The 15,615-nt window shown below is 32.6% G+C and overlaps 1 protein-coding gene across 1 annotated transcript; it reads right to left on the minus strand.

Moving 5' to 3' along the window:
* Positions 1-84: 84 nt before the first annotated feature.
* LOC141344700 (splicing factor YJU2-like) lies at positions 85-6,773 on the minus strand. Its single transcript, XM_073849588.1, has 8 exons — positions 6,654-6,773; positions 6,227-6,327; positions 5,039-5,183; positions 4,789-4,923; positions 4,399-4,580; positions 3,006-3,150; positions 2,583-2,706; positions 85-632 (listed from the first exon to the last, which is right to left on the minus strand). The coding sequence occupies exons 1-8, from the start codon at positions 6,675-6,677 to the stop codon at positions 508-510; spliced, it is 981 nt and encodes a 326-aa protein (XP_073705689.1). The 5' UTR covers positions 6,678-6,773; the 3' UTR covers positions 85-507.
* Positions 6,774-15,615: the final 8,842 nt, after the last annotated feature.

Here is a 15,615-nt window from a genome sequence, read left to right on the forward strand (position 1 = left end):
CTCACAATATAGAAAATATAATAGAACTGAAAAGTAGTTCAAAATATTTGCTAAAACTAACAAGACTGAAGAACTAGTCTGTGCTTGGAAACAAAACACAACGGAACATTTTATTTGTTTGATGTTTGGAAAGATGAAATGGGATGATGTGGGATTAAAGAGGAGTCGAAATTCGATTCAGATTTACTTATCTCCACTGAAACCCTCAAATGCATTTCCGCGTATTGATTGAACAAACAAGGAGAAACAAACACTACATTATGGAGTACATTAGAGACAGCGGGATGATGATCTAATAGACCGAATGAAATCCAGGCAATGGAAACAGCTTCTCATAAACAATGCTCCTCCAGCTAAAAAGATAATCACTGAAAAATAAAAACTCTTGAATTGCAGTCCATGTTAAGGAAACTTAAAGTGGTTTGGGAAAAGAGAGGTGGTCATTTTTGCTGGTCTGAAAATAAACATTTAATTTCAGTTGCCAAATGGCAGAGCATTTTCTCCATCCTAGTCAGAGTTGCTGTCGTCGCTGTCTGTGTACGCCCCCAAGAGGCTGAGAGAAGAACCGTTCTGAGATGTGACCGGCCCTCCGTTGGATGCTGTGGAGGACTCGGGTTTGGGAGCACTTGCGCCTGGATGATCAGGAAAGATGGGGAAAACACAGGTTAACAGAGATGGCAAAACTCTAAACTATGTCTAGTACATAAATACAACATCTGTGGTGTGTTTCATCACAGGCATCAAATCCCTACATTTTTTGGCACAACTGCTTTATAAAAATGGTTTGCACATTTCACATCTGTACCATTCCTTGATGAACAAGGACGAACATGAACATCTATTTATTAATTATATAAATAAAACAATAAAATTAATAAAAGTTAATAATCATTCAGTTGCAATTTTGATTTATTCAATAATACATATTAATAAATTAATACAATGTCTAATATTAATAAAATGAAAATATAAAATTATTTATTTATATATATATATATATATATTTTTTTTTTAATGCCAAAAATCATTAGGAAATTAAGTAAAGATCATGACCCATGAAGATTTTTTTGTAAAATTCCTACTATAAATATATTAAAATGTAATTTTTGATTAGTAATATGCATTGTTAAGAACTTAATTTGGAGAACTTTAAAGGTGATTTTCTCAGTATTTTTATTTTTTTGCACCCTCAGATTCCATATTTTCAAATAGATATATCTCGGCCAAATATTGTCCTATCCTAACAAACCATACATCAATAGAAAGCCTATTTATCGAGCTTTCATATGATGTATACATCTCAGTTTTGTAAAATTATTTTATATTATATTATAAAAAAATGTATATATATATATATATATATGCCACCATTTTAAAATTTGGGGTCGGTAAGATTTTTTAAAAAGACGTTTAGAAAACAATTTCAAGTAAATGTTTTTTTTTTTTTTTTTTACTTTTAATTAATTGAAAATGTTTTCAAAAATATGAAGTATTTCTTTTCAACATTGATAATCATAAAAAAAATTTGAGCAGCAAACCAGCATATTGATTTCTGAAGAAACTTATGACACTGAAGACTGGAGTAATGATGCTGAAAATTCAGCTCTGCAACACCGGAATAAATTTCACTTTACAATATATTCAAATAGAAAACATTATATGCACACTTCACAATATTATTGTTTTATTTTTTATCAAATAATGCAGTTGAGCAAAAGAGGCTTCTTTCAAAAATTAGTCTTTCTGACACTAAATGTGCTATTGTGATTGTTTAAATTAATTCTATATCAATAAATATTATATTCACATTTTACAATATTATTGTTTTATTTTTAATCAAATAATGCAGCTATGATGAGCATAAGAGGCTCCTTTAAAAAAAAATGATAAAGTATTTTGGATACCAAAATGTGCTATTGTGATTGTTTAAATGATTAAATGAATGAATTATATATTAACAATAATAAAATTAATATTTATAAAATAATAATAATAATAATAATAATAATAAGTTATAATATAATAAAAAAAACAAAACAGAAATAATACTACTGTAATATTTTATGTAAAAAAAAAAAACAGTATTTAGGAAAAAATAATATAACAAAAAGTAAATAGTTACAACTGTAAAATTACAATACTAATATTTATGAGTGTCTTCATTTATTAAAATATTTAATTAAATTGCAGCGTTTGTGGTTTATCACACTAAGCCATATCGTGATTTCTGTATTATTTCAATTAATCATGCATTCCTACTGTAACCCTGATCAAGTTTTTCACCCATTTAAAATCATTTTTTGTGCATTTAAATGAACCAGCAGTGTGACAAATGCATTTTAAAAGCTCAATATTTCACCATATAGTTTATGAAGCATAGTCTTTCTGATACCAAAACGTGCTATTGTGGTTGTTTAAGTGACTGAATTAATTCATTACTTCTTTTATAATTGTAATACACCCTCACACACTTGTTCTGCCCTAACTGTCCCAGAGTTTCTGATTCAGTAGTTTTAATATATTATGAAACTGTTTGTGTGTCAGCGGTCTGTCGACTCGTAGTGCAGCGGCGGCAGGTTTACCGGCAGAATCTGCTGGTTTCTTCCTCACCACCAAAGACCCCAGAACTCCCTTCCCACCCAGACCTCCGACACTCCTCTCCCAGCTCTCTACCTTCTGTTTCTTTACAGCCACAGACGATGAGGCCTGTGGAAATCAGGAGGAAACCAGCGCAAATATTAATGAGAGAAACAGATGGGGCGTTAAAACAGAAAGACAACAGAAAAACACATGAAAGAACAAATAAGTTTTGTGCCACACATCATCTATATGCAACTCATAAAGAATTATGTACAGTCAATAACTGGCCAATCATAGTGGAGTATCCAAAGGCATGTAATAAAAAAAAAATACTTTTTTTCAAATCATACTGTACAAATGTGATCAAAATAAAATGTAGAAAATATGTCAATGTCAAGTCGTGGTGGAGGCTGCTGTCTTCGTACCTGTGATGCTGTGTTCCCGTCTGTGGTGAGGATGTCTGTGGGTTTATCAGCTATGTTCTTTCTGCTTTTGTCTTTTGAAATTTCGGTCTCTTCTTCAGAGTCCGAGTCCCTAAGTCGTTTTACCAGAGCTCTGTCCAACATCTCTCTAGGAGGAGCAAGAGAAAAGAGAAATCTAAACTGCTCCTTGCTTTGGAAAAACTATTTACACAGTGAATACACATGAATGCACAATGAGTAATTATTGTCACATGTAAATGCAGATTAGACACAATTATGACTTTCAAACAACATCAACATTTTTGGTTGAAAATGCACAGGAATATCTATTTTGTACATAAACCATATTTTAGATGTTGCAGTCAAGGATTGTATGATTTCTAGAAAAAAATCTAATTGCATTTTTTTATATACACTGCTGTTCAAAGGTTTGGGATCAGTAAGATTTTTAATGCTTTTTTAACAAGTTTCTTATGCTCATTAAGGCAGTTTTTTATTTGATCAAAAATACAGAAAAAAAGAAAAATATATTAATATTGTGAAATATTACGATGTAACAATGTTTTTCTATATTAATATACATTCAAATTTAATTCATTTCTGTAATTAAAGTTGAGTTTTCGGGAATCATTAGTGTGATACTTTTTTTCAGGATTCTTTGATCAAGAAAAGGTTAAAAAAAAAAGAACGGCATTTATTTATTTTCTAACAATATTAACAAAACTTACTGTTCAAAAGTTTGGGGTCAGTACATTTATTTTTGAAAGAAATTAATAATTTTATTCACCAAGGATGTGTTAAATTAATAAAAGGTGACAGCATAGATTTACATTGTTAGAAAAGATTTATATTTAGAATAAGTGTTGTTCTTTTTAACTTGTTATTCAAAGAATAAAAAAAGAATCACATGTTCCAAAAAATGTTTGGCACAATTGGCAGCACAACTGTTTCCAACACTAAAAATAAATCAGCTTATTAGAATGATTTCTGAAGGATCATGTGACACTTAAGACTGGAGTAACAGCTGATGCTGAAAGTAATTCAGCTTTGCATCACAGGAATAAATGATATTTTAAAGTATATTAAAATAAAAAACTTTTTTTATATTGTAATAACATTGTGCAATAGTACTGTATTTTTGATCAAATAAATGCAGCCTTGATGAGCATAAGAGACTTCTAAAAAAAACATTTCTAACCATGTAAATTACTACTACTAATAATTATTATTATTGTTATTTTTAATAATAATAATTATTAGTTAAATTACAAATCACTTTTTTTTTGCTTTTTGTGCACTTACATGAACCTGTAGTGTGACAAATGCATGTTTAAAAGCTCAATAATCCAACATACAGTCTATGAAGCATAAAGTCCAAAAGTTTCTCATTTCATACTTGGTCTCTCGTTCATCTTCCTCCAGCTCTCTCTCTCTCTGTCTCCGCTCCATCTCTCTATACTGATCCAGCATGCCCTCAAAGTCCACCTGCGCCTGCCTCTGGTTCAGCTCCTTCAGCTCCTGCAGGTTCTCCAGCACTTCCATCTCCAACTTTGAGTCCCGTGTGCGGTTCTCCAGGACCTGTGACAACATTTAGACAGGTTATGTTTTAAGTTTGTATGGGCTTTTGCTTGTCACCTTACAAGTAAGCTGTAAAGGCTTTTAAGTATTAATTGTGAAAAACATTTATAAAAAAAATTAGCACAGAACAAAACGTTGCTAATTAAACTATTAATCCCTAACAAAACCTCCAATATCATAAAATACACACGTAGTCTTTCTGTCAGACCTTCATGGGGTTATTGAGTTCCTCTTCCTCTCGCTCCTGCTGAATCTTTTTTTCCTCCTCTTCGATCAGTTTCTCGGCTTGAAAATTGCGTGTTGCACCATGTTCCATGGCATAATCAGTGTTCTCTGGATCGGTCTGTGAAACACAGCAATCAGATGAAGTGTAACCAAACAAGCACACAAGGACAACAATAAAAACATCTTAAGTGTTCATCTGCTGGTTTTAAAGAGTATTATGTTTAATTTAGTACCTTGAATGTGATCTCAGCCAAGCATCTGGTGCATTTAATGTAGAATCTGAAAATGGGAAGCCCCAGGTACAGTTCATTCTGAACGGTCTCCTTCCGGGCATTGAACTTCTTCCCTTTGTAAATGTATTCTCCACACGTTTTACACCTGCGTAACGACAAGCGGTATTATCGAAAAAGTTCATATAATCTATAATGAATCAAACTACAGATGTTTTCCTTACTTTCTAAAGAAATTAAGAGATTTATCACTGTTAAAAAGGTTTCACATTGTACATAGCTTGTTGTTTGATTTTTTTTATTTCTTTATTTTGATCATTTGTTGATAGGTTCGTTCTTACAGGGATATATGTGACCCTGGACCACAAAACCAGTCTTAAGTAGCACAGGTTTATTTTAAGCAAGAGCCAAAAATCCATTGTATGGGTCAAAATTATCGATTTTTCTTTTATGCCAAAAATCATTAGGATATTAAGTAAAGATCATGTGCCATGAAGATATTTTGTAAATTTCCTAATGTAAATGTATCAAAACTTAATTTTTAATTAGGGATATGCATTGCTAAGAACTTCATTTGGACATCTTTAAAGGTGATTTTATCAATATTTAGATTTTTTGCATCCTCAGATTCCATATATTTAAATGGTTGCATCTCAGTTGTATTTCAGATGGTGTACAAATCAGTTTAAAAAAAAAAAGAAGACCTTTTTGACTGGTTTTGTGGTCCAGGGTCACATAAATGAGTCAAATATAAGACATCCTAATTTGGTGTCCACATCAAATGAAATTGACTAAATGGATTTTATATACACAGAAAGCACATTAAATGAAAGAAAAGTGTCTACTTTACTGTTTTAAATATTTTTTTCTTAAATAAACGTCAAAATATGTGTAAAATAATGCTCCATCATCATTCAGTGTAACATATGTTTAAGTACAAAACACTATACGTATTCTGACCTATACTTACTTACATATTTATAATAAAGAATAAGTGACTGAAATTAATGTTTTTATATTCTAAATGATTTAAAAAAAGTATTTTCTGTAAATATAAATCATTACACATTCTATTATGTTATGCTTAGTTGAGAAGCCGTATAAAATAGCTAACGATTAATTTCTAAAAGCACATTTTTATTTGAAAACAGCAATAATACACAGTATATAATGTATAAAATGAATGCATACCTCATATTAAATGGTGCCATCAATCTAACGACATACTGACGATCTTTGGGCAGTTTGAGTTTAGGGATTTTAGACGGATCAAAATCCGGAGGATAGTATTTCTGAGGAAAAACAAGCAGACATGCAATAAGGTGACAGTTTAACCATATTAGTGAAGTTTGTAAACAAACTTATTTCAAGGTTCATCTTAGTAGATGAGTTCAAGATTATTTAAACATTTATGTACAATAAGTGCATCGAAAACATGACTTAATGCGGAAAATGAATCGACCTGATACGTATTTAATAAAAGTAGCGTATACACTGCATTGCTAACGTTAACGTTACTTCATTAGCACGCTGATATCTAAGCTAAGATGTTTCTACTCAAATCCACCTTAAAACGGTTACACAGTAATAATATACATTTAAATAAGAAGGTACTTACATTCAAAACCTTTCTTTCCGACATGGTTCTCTTTAATGGAGTAAAACGTAAACTAAAAACGACAAGTTACTACTCGACGCTTCTTCTTCGTCGACGTTTCGACGTGTGTGTATATCTGCTACTCAAACGCCGCAGTGCTGCCACCACCGGCAGAGCGTCGCTATTACAGGCGACTAGAGACTGGGACAAGTGCAGGCAACACACAGAATTACAGTCTGGATGATATATTTAGAATAATACAGTAATATGAATATAAGTAGCATGCAGAGAATTGTTATAAACGAGAATGTGTACAGTAAGGTGGTTTATATATTAAAAATAGAAGTATAAATCTCAAATATGAAAAAGATTTAGGCCACTAGAGGGAGAAGCTGGATAGAAAATTAATTCTTAAACAGGAGAGTTTTTCATGTTGCTTCATATTAAAATACAATCTGTGATTAATATAGGAAAGCAAATCGAATGTCTTTTGGAGGTGATCAATTGTATTTAAATAGACTAAATGGTTGATTTAAACCTTAAGAAAATGTAAATAAAATTGTTGTAAACACAAATCCTGAGGTTAAAACTATACTGCATGTCTAACCAGTTGCGCCCGAACTCAGAATTATAAACCAGTCAATAAATACATAATACAATAGACACTTGTAATGAAATAGCAGTACATCCATATTTTCTCGCTTTGTAACTCATTTGGTGTGCGCAAATGTTTGGTTATGATGTGCGTAATCCGGCGGCGCAGCTCAAGGACGCGCGCAGGGTGTTTGGCAACAGTTCCCGCGCACAGAGAGACGCGCAAAACGATGCTGTGCGCCAAACAAGCTGGAGAAACTCGTAAATCGGCTAAAAATGCATTGTGATCTTCTGGAAGCAAGGGTAACGTTTGGATACAGAGTTCTTTTTATATGAATTAGGGAAAATATAGTTTAAGTTTAAATTCGGAGCGCGTAAAATGAGCGTTGTGCGGGATTTGAGAGTAATGCGTTTGTGGGGAATCCAGATTTCAGTGAAAAACTATTTACCTGCTGCAGTAGAGACAGTCTGAAAAATCTTCCAGAGTCCTTTACGGAATATTTTTTTTTCTGGGATTGGGGTTATACCTACCCATCATGGATCAGATTGGGATTTTGGATTTACATCAGGGCAATAAATGGAAAACGCGTGGAAGCAGTGCTGCGATTAACGGAGTTTACATGTAAGAAAACACTTTATATACCTTTAAACAGTGTAAAAGTTGATAAAATGGTTTAGAGTTTTAAATCGTTCCGGTTTTCCTATTCATTGCTGGTGTAATTCAGCATATGCAATGATTTAATATTGGGAAATGCACACTGAACTATATATATAACTGAGGACAGATATAGAAGAACTTTCTTTAAAAAATGAAGATGCATTGTGGATATACACTACCAGTCAAAGGTTATTGAACAGTAAGATTTTTAATGTTTTTTTAAAGTCTCATCTGCTCATCAAGCCTGCATTTATTTAATGTAAAGTACAGCAAACTAATATTTTAATAGGTTATTTTTACTATTTAAAAGAGTTGTTTTCTATTTGAATATATTTCAAAATGTAATTTATTTCTGTGATTTCAAAGATGATTTTTTAGCATCTTTACTACAGTCACATGATCCTTCAGAAATGTAGCTGCTCAAAAACAATTTATTATTATTATGTTGAAAACAGTGGAGTAGATTTTTTCTAGTAAGGTTTTTTAATAAATAGAAAGTTCAGAAGAACATAATTTATCTGAAATAGAAATATTTTGTAACATTATAAATGTCCTTATCACTTTAGATCAATTGAAAGCATCCTTGCATGAATAAAAGCATTTACAAAAGCCTTTAATTTCAAGTAAATTCTGACCTTTGGATATTTCTCTTCCTCAAAGAATCCTGAAAAAATTACTCAGCTGTTTTAAATATGGATAATAATAATACAAGTCATGTGACACTGAGGAATTGAGTAATAATGCTGTAAATTTAGCTTAGATCACAGGAATAAAATACATTTTAAAAATATTCAAATAGAAAGCAGTTATTTTAAATTGTAAAAATATTTCAGAATGTTACTATTTTTGCTGTTTTTCAGATCAAGTAAATGCAGGCTTGGTGAGCCGAAGAAACTTCTTTAGAAAACATTAAAAATCTTACTGTTCAAAAACTTTTGACAGGGATTTGTATGTTTCTTTGGACGTTAAAAGCTGTTCTAAAAGGTTCTCCAGATCAGTTTTTAGATTCTCATCTGTTAACAGAGAAAATCGTGTCAGTTCTCACCAGTACATGTAAGTCCACATCAAAAATAATGGATTCCTTTTCAATTCAACTTGGAAAAAAAAAATATCAGTGATTTGAGGTTTTAGAACAATTCAAAACAAAGATAAGCTGCATATTGAAAAATAGTGAACAAAAGATGCTAATCACTAATGTTAGTAAATGAGTCTTTAGTCAAATGTTCTTCCACTGGAGCTCAAGATGTTCTGATGGAAAACTTGATCATCAGAGTTTGTTCATGTCTGCTTATCTGCTTATCTAATTCATGCTGTTAAAATATAAGCATTTTCACTTGTGGTCCTAGTAACTGTTACCTTCTGAAGACTGAATTCAACCTGAAAACCTGAAAATTGATTGTTGACCTTACGGTGGCTTTTTCACCTTTTGCAACACAACCTTTAACATCATGCAAACTTTCCATTCCACAAAAGGTTCTTCCCAACTAACAAAATGTAACAACATTCCCATTAAGTTATGTTTTTGAATGTTTTTTTTTTAGTTATACAAACATTCTATATTATCAGTTTGCAGATGTGAAGGTTACTTTTAAATATTCTCTAGTAACATTTAAAAACGGTTAATGTCCAACTAAAGAATTTCATGAAAAAAACATGTATAAATCTAATTTATATACTAACTTCACAAGAACATTATTAAAGACCAGATGACTTTCAATGACTGTTTGAACATTTGTGACCCTGGACCACAAAACCAGTCATAAGGTAAAATTTTACAAAACTGAGATTTATACATCATATGAAAGCTAAATAAATAAGCTTTCTATTGATGCATAGTTTGTTAGGATAGGACAATATTTGACCGAGATACATCTATTTGAAAATCAGGAATCTGAGGGTGCAAAAAAATCAAAATACTGAGAAAATCACCTTTAAAGTTGTCCAAATTAGGTTCTTAACAATGCATTTTACAAATCAAAAATTACATTTTGATATATTTACAGTAGGAATTTTACAAAAAATCATCATGGAACATGATCTTTATTTAATTTCCTAATGATTTTTGGCATAAAAGAAAAATCAAAAATTTTGACCCATGCAATGTATTTTTGGCTATTGCTACAAATATACCCCAGCGACTTAAGACTGGTTTTGTGGTCCAGGGTCACATTTGTTCTTAACTTTGAAAGAATGTTGGATTTATAGTGAAAAAGGTTCTTTAGATAAATAAAATGTTCTTCACATTAAGAAAACAATGGTTAATTTGAAGTACCAAAGGACCAAAATGCTCCTTCTAATCTTTGATATCACATCAAAAGCCCTCTTTTGGAAATCTTGTGATGTTAAAGGATGCAGGTTTACAGTTTTTCTTGATTGCTTTGATGCAGCCGTCAACTCAAACTTCACATTTTCAAAACAGGTAACACACAGGCCTAAACAGTGGCACTCATGGTCAAAATGACACATTGTGTTTGCAAAAGGCTCTAACCGTGCCAAAACATTTAAAATATGCAACAAAAGCAAATTTAACCTTCAAACAACACAACTTGCAAACAAGTATATGAGCTATTTCAGTCAATCATTGCACAACGGATAACAAAATACAAAATACAGAACTCAATGTGAATCAATGCACCATTGCTTGTCATTCTAGCCTATTGCCAGTGCCATTTATTGTCTTTCAATATAGTGTCAAATGTGCCTTTTTTCAAAGAATTGGATCCAGAATAAGAAATAGTTTGATTAATTTTTTCTTGATTCCATGACATTCATTATTTTCAAACCATGTCTGAAAACTGAAATACTGTAAATATTATTTACAGTATTTATTTACAGTATTTCAGTAAACCCCTCTATACTCTCACTCTCATCTGCCTTAGACCTCCTTCATCCCTGCTGGCAAAGAACAACACAGACGTGGCACCTTTTTTTTATAAGGCCTGCAGACTGATTGCTAATTGAAGATTTGTGTGAAGAAGAGTCAAACGGGTACTTCAGTGATTTCATACTGATCTAGGTAGTTTCTAATAGTTAGGAATAGATGTTTCTGTTTGGTTACCATAGCTAAAACAATAGAGTTTGGACTGCTTGAATGACATCTGTGTTAACTGTTTTGCAAAAGGGTGGGGAAAATGTGTCAATCCAATGAGAAAGGGTTAACACGTTTGCAAGACGTGTCTTCTGCTCTGCTGAGATAGTGATGATGAAAACTGAGTGGATCGTAGTTTCTTTAACCAGGTCAAAGCAATCGAGAAAAACTGTAATCCCTGTACCTTGAATGCACTTTGGACAAAAGAATCTGCCGCATACACTAATGTAAAGATGGCTATATTTCTCTGTGTGGAGTGTTTGAACTCAACCGGTCCTCTGTCCTCACTTGTCTCTCATCGGTTGGAGTTTAGCAGCCAATTCAGATGGCCTGGAGGGAGGACATGGATATAATGCATTATGGGACAGCACTCCACATGACACCACCCATTTAATGATCCCTAATGGATCTGTTGGTTTCATCAGGCCAGTCAGAAATGTGAGAAATCAGAGAAAGTGATTTTAATGAATTTGGAAAATTATGTTATTTAGGTGTGTCTGCACATCTTTAAAACATTCCGGTATTAAAATTATTGAAGTCATATATGATAAAGCTTTCCTTAATGCATTAAAATGATTTGTAATGCCTTATAATAAATCTTTTCTTATAATGCATTATAATATTTAAACAGCATGCTGTTATAATGCCTTATGCTCTTTAACAGTGTAAGCATAAATGGCTAAGCATTATACTGAGCTGTGATTAGTTTCAAGCAGAGATGGATTCCATTAAAGGTATATCTAGAGTGCAATCTGGCAAACAAAATGCTATTAATTTGCATTATACCATGTAATAAGGCATTGAAATGTACAAAAAACTGCTTGAATGTAATAAAAATGATTTTGCACAAAATAAATACAAGCTGAGTATATCAGCTGAAGCCGATAATCTCAAAATGGCCAAATATGGATTTATGAATATGACTAATCACTTCAATTATTTACTTAACCTTTTTATATATACTGCATTATACACTACCAGTCAAAAGTTTTTATTTTTTAAGTCTGCATTTATTTGATCCAAAGGACAGCAAAAACTGTGACATTTTGAAATATTTATATTTTTAAATAGTTTTCCATTTGAATATGTTTTAAAATGTAATTTATTCCTGTGATTTCAAAGTTGAATTGTTTGATTGTTCAAAGCAAGGTTGTTTTAAATCAGCTTCACTGAATAACAGAATCAATGTTGAAATAAAATCAAATAAATTTTATCTATTGCATTATGTATTATACAGCAATATATACCTTGGAAATGATATAATGAGCTAAGAAAATAAAGAATGGATGTGTTTGTAATGATCACAAAGGCCTGCCTTAATTCTTAGAAAAGTCTCGGTAAAAGTGACTAAATAGGTAATACAATCTCTGTTTGTTGAGTGGAAATATTTGTTCTTCAACATTGCATTGGTTTTACATTGTCTGAAAGAATAGGCACTTCCTGTGCGAACTTGATTAAAAACTGTCAAGTGTCTTTAGTCTGTTGGATGAAATATTACAGTTGGCTTTGTTAACCCGTAACACAAAAGCTAGATGTTGTATTGAATGACTATGGTCAACTGTGGTCAACAAGTTTAATCATTTTCTCCTCAACCAACTTAAATAGTGATATGATGTGAACCGTGAAACATATTTAAGATTAAAATATATGTCTCGGTCTACGAAATTGTATTTTGCCGAAGGCTGACTAAATCAGAGCATGATCAGAGTCTCTAAATCCAATTGTTTATGAAAAATAAAATAACCTTCTGAAAAAGTTAACACAATCAAGTGTAGCGATGCAAATAGATGGAGAACCCAGAGAAAACAACTGTGTAGCATGAAAAAGAGATTAAAAAAAACTGTGTGTGTGAAAGTACTGCTTGTTAAGACGATTAACAAAATCCTGACTTACTTTGATTACATTATGTTTGAGAGAATGTGACAGACATTTTGATTGACATCAGTAGACAAACGGCTCTACGGCACACTCACATCTCACTGATTTTGTATTATTAGCTGAAGGACGGGTCGAAATTATGAATACAGGTATTTACAAACATTAATTTGAACACTAATCAGCCTGATCAAAGGTCAGGAAATTATATGCCGCATTTGTAATTTAAATGACTCTTTTTATGTTCTGAATGGACTTTGTTATGGCTGTAGAGCTTCAGAAATACTGTACAAGTGCACAATGCACTGACCTGTTATTTGAAATGATAATAGAGATACAGCATGAGAACAAGTAACCTGGCAGCTTTGTGAACAGAATGTTTTGGTTTAGTTTCCTATAGGCTGCAGTAACCAAAACAAAAAAAAGTTTGTGCACTAAAATTCCAAAATGGGGTCTTCGCAGCATGGAACCTTGCAGTGATCAGTTCTTAAATGAACCAATTTTCTTAGTCCAAAGAATTTGAAAATCTAAAAAAAAAAAAAAACTTTTTCAATTATAAAGAACCTTTTATGGAATGGAAGATTCCGTGGATGTTTAAAAAAGTTAACTTCCAGAACAGAAATTCTTAAAAATAAAGATTCTAGAGAAAACCTCGAATGAAAAGTTAACTTCCAGAACAAAAAATGTACAGATAATTTACTCACCCCCTTGTCATCCAAGATGTTTGTGCCTTTCTTTCTTCAGTCGATAAGAAATTATGTATTTTGAAGGAAACATTTCAGGATTTCTCTCCATAAAGTGGACTTCAGTGGTGCCTGGAGTGCCTGGAGTTTGAACTTCTAAGATGCAGTTTTAATGCAGCTTCAAAGGACTCTAAAAAATCCCAGCTGAGGAAGAAGGGGTCTTATCTAGTGAAACAAAAAAAATGATATACTTTTTAACCTCAACTTGTTAGGGTATGTCAAAAAACTCCCATCTCATTTTTTTTCTTCAACATCAAAATCGTCTTACATTACTTTTTTTTTTTTTGTAAAGTTTGTTTGATCATCTTTGCACGTTTACTTTGTAAACACTGGGTGGGTACTTTTACAGCAATGTAGGATGATTTTGAAGTTGGAGAAGAAAATGAGATGGGAGTTTTTTGGCATACCCTAACTGTCTTTAACCGGAATACCCACAGGTCACGCAGAGCTAGACAAGACAAGCATTTGAGATTAAAAAGTATAGAAATTGTCAATTTGTTTAGAAAATGACAGAGTTTCATTAGATAAGATCCTTTATACTCACAGGCACCATAGAAGTCCACTTTATAGACAGAAATCCTGAAATGTTTTTCACAAAAAACACAATTTCTTATCGACTGCAGAAATAAAAGACATGAACATCTTGAATGACAAGGGGGTGAGTAAATTATCTGTAAATTTTTGTTCTGGAAGTGAACTTCTCCTTTAAGGTTCTTTCTAAAGAATCTTTATTTTTAAGATTATCCAAGAGGTAGATTAGATTAGTTTGTTTCTTCTTTAGAACAGATTTGGAGAAATGTAACATTGCATCACTTGCTCACCAACGGAACCTCTGCAGTGAATGGGTGCCGTCAGAGCGAGAGTCCAAACAGCTCATAAAAAATCTGACAATCCACAAGTAATCCACACCACTCTAGTCCATCAATTAACATCTTGAGAAGTGAAAAGCTGTGTTTAAAAGAAACAAATCCATCGAGACATTTTAAACTTTTTTGCTTCTGGCCAAAATATGAGTCTATAATCCATCGCCTTGTTTGAATCAGGAGAGAAATACGCACAGATTAAACAGTTTACAAGTGAAAACAGTCCAAAACAGCTCTAAACAAATATATTGATGGATTTTGATGTGAGAGGACAACAGGAGATGGACTTTTCCACTGGACGAAGCGTTATTATGGATCATTGATTCATATTTTAGTCAGAAGTGAGTGGTTTAAAGTTGAAATACTCTAATGTTTTTCTTTGTCTTACAAACATGCCTCTTTTTACTTCACAAGATGTTAATTGATGGATTTGAAGTGAGGTTTTTATCAGCTGTTTGGACTCTAATTCTGACGGCACCCACTCACTGCAGAGGATCCATTGGTGAGCAAGTGAGGCAATGCTACATTTCTCCAAATCTGTTCTGATGAAGAAACAAACTCATCTACATCTTGGATGAACAGATTTGCATTTTTGGCTGAACTATTCCTATAAGTTTGTTTTAAAGCCAGCATGTTGGTCTTTTTAAAACAACAAACAGGCTTCTTAAATACCTTGATGAGATACGTTTTCCTATACTGGTCCACCAGATGACCAAGTGTAGACGCACATCAGAAGTGACATCCTACATTAATATGCGTCTAAACTGACATCTGAGTAATTCTCTACAGCTGAGAATTGTGGGTCAGATCAAGCCGTCGTAAGCCACTTTAAGGCTGTGGGTTAGATAACGCTTTCTGGTGAAGAACTGAAAACATGTCTGCCAGGAGAGGAACAGGAACTTCCTTCTCCAAGCGCTAATCTTCAAAAACACGTCACTCCGGCTGCTGAGCGCAACAGCAATAAAAGCAAAGGCTGTTAATGAGAGCAGGTCAGTCCTGTTAGTCATCAGTTTTACTAATATATGGCCTGCTTGACACTAATTTAGTCTAATGTTCCATTCAGGATGAGAGATGAAGCAGGAAGTTGAGAAGGTCAAGGCTGGATAAGCCATTATTCACGCTGGAGTTAGTGGATGATTCCTTATACAACATGTAACTGTAC

The sequence above is a fragment of the Garra rufa genome, chromosome 10, assembly GCF_049309525.1.
Source record: "Garra rufa chromosome 10, GarRuf1.0, whole genome shotgun sequence".
Taxonomy (NCBI): Eukaryota; Metazoa; Chordata; class Actinopteri; order Cypriniformes; family Cyprinidae; genus Garra; species Garra rufa.

What these genes read in the sequence shown, in the direction of transcription:
- LOC141344700 (XM_073849588.1), bottom strand. Translation starts at nt 6,677, where the DNA reads ATGTCGGAAAGAAAGGTTTTGAAT. An exon ending in CGGAAAGAAAGGTTTTGAAT is followed by an intron (nt 6,328 to 6,653) that starts GTAAGTACCTTC and finishes GTTTTTCCTCAG; the next exon opens with AAATACTATCCTCCGGATTT. An exon ending in TGGCTGAGATCACATTCAAG is followed by an intron (nt 4,924 to 5,038) that starts GTACTAAATTAA and finishes TGTGTTTCACAG; the next exon opens with ACCGATCCAGAGAACACTGA.